Source organism: Sinocyclocheilus anshuiensis, unplaced genomic scaffold, assembly GCF_001515605.1.
Source record: "Sinocyclocheilus anshuiensis isolate Anshui unplaced genomic scaffold, SAMN03320099.WGS_v1.1 scaffold1312, whole genome shotgun sequence".
NCBI classification, from domain to species: Eukaryota; Metazoa; Chordata; class Actinopteri; order Cypriniformes; family Cyprinidae; genus Sinocyclocheilus; species Sinocyclocheilus anshuiensis.
In genome coordinates this window covers 240269-245901 of record NW_015544237.1, presented here as the reverse complement: position 1 = coordinate 245901, position 5633 = coordinate 240269, and the positions used below count along the sequence as shown (strand labels likewise).

The 5633-nt window shown below is 36.7% G+C and overlaps 1 protein-coding gene across 1 annotated transcript in view; it reads left to right on the top strand.

Moving 5' to 3' along the window:
• Positions 1–2948, top strand: part of LOC107697573 (immunoglobulin superfamily DCC subclass member 3-like) — a 35271-nt gene extending 32323 nt beyond the window's left edge. Inside the window, exons 12-13 of the mRNA XM_016498372.1 lie at positions 18–154; positions 2856–2948. Of these exons, the coding sequence (XP_016353858.1) occupies positions 18–154; positions 2856–2948 (230 nt within the window). The remainder of the gene's footprint in view (positions 1–17; positions 155–2855) is intronic.
• The last annotated feature ends 2685 nt before the right edge of the window (positions 2949–5633 follow it).

Genomic DNA, 5633 nt, shown 5'->3' with positions numbered 1-5633 from the left:
GTGTGTGTGTGAGAGAGCAGCGGGTGAGAGTGTGTGTGACTGTCGTCAGGATGGTGAGGGCTCCATGACGGCTCTGGTGGTCGGGATCCACATCGGCATGGCCTGCATCATATTCTGCGCTCTCTTCCTGATGTTTGGCTACCAGCACAAGTGCGTCTGTTGTTCTCACCATCACTCACACATACTGCGATCATCTGGCACAGTGTTCTGAATGTGTGTGTGTGTGTGTGTGTGTGTGTGTGTGTAGCTTCTTCTGTCAGAAGGGTTCTCAGGGTGACTGGAGTCTGTCAGCAGGACAGGGTGTTTCCCAGAGAGACGCCGCAGCTAAAGACACCAGCATCCGAGCAGTCGACGCTATTGAGCTCAGGCCACAGGTGAACACATCGCCGACATCAGTACAGTCCTACAGAGATTTACACAGAGAGCGTCGTGATATATGTGACTACAAAAACTCTTTACATTTATTCATTTAGCACATGCTTACCCAGAGTGACTACTAAACTCTCAACTCTGCTCTCAAAAGAACGCTTTCAGCATTGTAGAATAAAAACATTTTAGAATAAATAAAAAATACTTTTAGTATTATAGAATAAAATCATTTAGAATAAATAAAATCATTATTTTAGCATTATAGAATACATTTTAGAAAACATTTTTGCATTATAGAATAATTGTATTTTACAATGAAGAAATAATTCTTATGCATTAAAGAATGAAGCATTTTAGAATAAATTTAACAAATACTTTTAGCATTATAGAATAATAGCTCTTTAGAATAAATACTTTTAGCATTCCAAAAATAAATACATTTAAGAATACATTTTTTGCATTATAGAATATATGCATTTCAAAATAAAACAATACTTTTAGCATTAAAGAAAAAAATACTTTTAGATTCATTTTTGCTTTATAAAATAATTGTATTTTACAATGAAGAAATAATACTTGTGCATTAAAGAAATAAGCATTTTAGAATAAACTAGATAAAAAAGTTCAAGACAAACTTTAGGTTGGCTTGAGAAAGCCTAGCCTGAACGTTTAAAGCAGTTGTAAAAGCCTGAAGTTTGAAAATTTAGATAGATTAGATAAATGTTGATAACGTTTCTAGCATGTTTTAACATGATTGGCCTGTTACTAACATTTTGCTGGCATGATTAGCATGTTGTTAGCATGATTAACAAGTAACTAGCATGTTGCAAGCATGATTAGCATGTTTTTAGCATGCTACTAGCATGTTGCTAGCATGATTAACAAGTAACTAGCATGTTGCTAGTATGACTAGCATGTCGTTAGCATGATTAGCAAGTAACTAGCATGTCTCTAGCATGTTTCTAGCCTGATTAGCTTGTTACTAGCATTTGCTAACATGATTAGCATGCTACTAGCATGTTGCTAGCCTGATTAATAAGTGACTAGCATGTTTCTTGCATGATTAGCAAGTTGCTAGCATTTCTATAGCATGATTGACATGTTGCTAGCATGATTAGCCAGTAACTAGCATGTTGCAAGCATGATTAGCATGTTGTTAGCATGAGTAGCATGCTACTAGCATGTTGCTAGCATGATTAGCAAGTAACTAGCATTTTGCTAGTATGACTAGCAAATGACTAGCATGTCGTTAGCATGATTAGCAAGTAACTAGCATGTTGCTAGCATGACTAGCAAATGACTAGCATGTCCTTAGCATGATTAGCAAGTTACTAGCATGTCTCTAGCATGTTTCTAGCCTGATTAGCTTGTTACTAGCATTTTGCTATTATGACTAGCAAATGACTAGCATGTCGTTAGCATGATTAGCAAGTTACTAGCATGTCTCTAGCATGTTTCTAGCCTGATTAGCTTGTTACTAGCATTTTGCTAACATGATTAGCATGCTACTAACATGTTACTAGCATGATTAACAAGTGACTAGCATGTTTCTTGCATGATTAGCAAGTTGCTAGCATTTCTATAGCATGATTAACATGTTGCTAGCATGATTAGCCAGTAACTAACATGTTGCAAGCATGATTAGCATGTTGTTAGCATGATTAGCATGCTACTAGCATGATTAACAAGTAACTAGCATGTTGTTAGCTAACTAGCATGATTATAGCATGATTAGCATGTTGCTAGCATGATTAACAAGTGACTAGCACGTGTCTTGCATGATTAGCAATTTGCTAGCATTTCTATAGCATGATTAACATGTTGTTAGCATGATTAGCCAGTAACTAACATGTTGTTAGCATGATTAGCATGCTACTAGCATGTTGCTAGCATGATTAACAAGTAACTAGCATGTTGTTAGTATGATTAACAAGTAACTAGCATGTTGTTAGTATGATTAACAAGTAACTAGCATGTTGTTAGTATGATTAACAAGTAACTAGCATGTTGTTAGTATGATTAACAAGTAACTAGCATGTTGTTAGTATGATTAACAAGTAACTAGCATGTTGTTAGCATGATTAACAAGTAACTAGCATGTTGTTAGTATGATTAACAAGCAACTAGCATGTTGCTAGCATGATTAACACGTAACTAGCATGTTGCTAGCACGATTAACAAGTAACTAGCATGTTGTTAGCATGATTAGCAAGTAACTAGCAAGTTAAATACATTTAAGAATACATTTTTTGCATTATAGAATATATGCATTTCAAAATAAAACAATGCTTTTAGCAATAAAGAAAAAAATAATTTTAGAATACATTTTTACATTATAGAATAATTGTATTTTACAATGAAGAAAGAATACTTTTGCATTAAAGAAAGAAACATTTTAGAATAAATAAAAAAATACTTTTAGCATTGTAGAATAAAACATTAATATCCGTGTGTCATCTGTGATGAATGGTCCTGGTGTTCCTCAGGCTGCTGCAGTGGAGCGTCAGGCGGCGGTTCCTCAGTGTCAGGTGATGATTGAACCTCAGCCTGTCCACCCGCCGGACACTGGCACCGGATGAGACACCTCTACCCCCCCCACACCCCCTTCAGCTGTACAGCGACCACGTCTCTCTCACCAGAGCCTTACACTGAACTCAACACACTCACACACACACACACACACACACACGGAGCTCGTGATGGACATCCGTTCAGAACGACACGCTGCATCTGTTCCAAACCCCAGTGACCTACGTAGACAACATCCTAACCATCGTGCAACAACACACGGGAATGATTAGGAGTTTCACATTTAGCATAAACACAAAAATAGTCAGAATTCCCTCAACATTTTTCCCCGGTGCATTCTTGGATTGCAGTAGGTCATGGGTTCGATTCCCAGGGAATGCATGGACTGAAAAACGGTGTATAGCTTGAATAGATAAAAACATCTGCCAAATGCATGCATGTAAAGCATACGTGTGATGCAGGTTTAGAATGAGCTCAATAGATATCTTATAAGACAGATGCATTCAGTGCTGTCTATGTAGGCGACTCTCTAGGTTTGGAACAGAGCTCCGATTTAAACACTCATTTGATTAAATATTTGTAAGAGGAAACATGGTTACAGTTTCCAAACAAACCTCAAACTCAGTTAATGTTACAAACTGAACTTTATCCTGTTAAACCAAAAATGCATGTGACTGAACAGATGAAGAGTTAGCCTGTTATAGTATTAGATGAGTGCGAGTCGTGTGATTGGACATTAATAATTCACCTTATTAGCCTGTGTGCAGCTGAAGCCCCGCCCTCTTCCCGTAAGCCCCTCCCACTCCACCCAAACTCTCTCCGTCCAAAGAGCCATGCCTCCCTCTGACCGTCTGCCTGTCCTGCTGCTGCTGCTGGGAAAAACACTCTACCTCAACCACATGCGTCTTCAAACGGGTCCTCTCGGGTCCGTCAGAACCTCCGGTGGACACCGAGTTTGAGCTCCGCTGTAACTTTTGACGTTTTACGAGACTCTTTCTCAGATTTTGTGATGAGACGAAGCTTCTGTGAAAGTTGAGGGACGTCCAAAGAACTTCTGCTTCTCTTTTCTTTCTTCACAGTGTTCCACAAACACACTGATGTTTTCTTTCCGGTCATCTGTAAAGCTGTAAAGTACAACGTAAAGCTTTGCAAAGTTTCCCATACGGCAAAAAATATGTTTTTAAATATATGTCTTAATATACAAAAAATGGCCAAAATATATATATTTGCTAAAATATGTTTCAGAATATTTTTATGTAAATATATTTTCAGTCAATATTTTTGAAAATGTCAAAATGTCAAACCTGTCAAATTTGAAGAAAAATTAAGCAAAGGACATATTTTACAATGTTTAAAAAATAAATAAATAAAATATAAATTAATTAATTCATTTAAAATAAATACATAGTACAATAACAAGTTTTCACAAGTACAATTACAAGCTATTCCATCCAAATTTCACTGAGCTTCACAGTTTACAACATAAATTTAGCATATATTTAAAATATATTTTGGCCAGATTTTTTTTTTTTTTGCCGCATGGGTTGTCTTCCTGGTCAGTGATGGTGATTAAACCAGAAAACTGACCAGCTGACCATTAACCAAAGCTAAACGCACTCATTAGCTCGACCTCATAACATGATGATGATGATTACCTCAAAGACACAGATTCTATTCTAGAAAATATAACTAATAATAATAACTAGCAGATATGGGATATATTTTCATGTTAAACCCGAAAATAAGACCTGCTTCTTTGTTTGTGGTGTTGAAGCTGAACTTGCCAAATAGCGGTTAGTGTTGAGACCAAATACCTCATATTTCTTCTTCTAAAGCACATGAAGGAGCCCGGAGTCGAAGATGGTGTTCATGTGTGTGTCTGTGTGCTTAACTAACCGGTTTAACACTCTTCACTGTTTGAATAGTTACCAAAATAGCACGTTCTAGGATTCACGTAAAAGTCTTTAAACCTTTCGGACTCTGATTCTTGTTGAAACACGAACAAAACCAAAATGTAAAAACTAAAATAAAACAACAAGATTAGAAACTGAGGCCAAATTTTTAGACAAAGCAAGTGGAGAAACGTCTGTTCTCTTGTAGAACTTTGATTTATTTTCCCACGGATGAAAAGTTCTTTTTCTGTTGAATTTGGGAAATATTGCCAAAATAGATGTACGATTGTTCTTTAATGTTATTCTTATAGTATTGTTGCTGTTCTTTTGATTCCTTTTTCGGCGTTTAATTCTTTTTTAAATGTTATTTCTTCTCTCTTTCTGTAGAATTAAAATGTTAGGAGTTTGAAACGAGATTGTTGATTGCAAAAAGTTCCCAACATTTTTTTAGTCATTCCAGACGTGATTTTATAGCGTTATTGTTGAAGAAAACCCTTCAGACTCTGAAATGTGCTGCTTTAGGATCTAATGGACTCTTTTATATTCCAGATTGATGAAATGTTCATATGTGACTGATTGCTCAACATGTCTATTGTTTAGGAGAAATTGTCTAGTCGAGTAGATGCTGATTTTAAATGCTTGTACCAATGAGAGAAGTGATGCTTTAACCTTCAGGATTGTTCTTTGCTCCTGTAGCTTTACCCTGCTGTTACTCTGGTACCGACATTCAGCTGCTGAAACTCGCGACGCCACAAGAAAACGCGTCAGATCGCAAAGCGACCGGCTTGGTTTTATTCACTGCTGGTCGTCGTGACTGAGTTTCTCAGCTGAAATCTCGTTTTT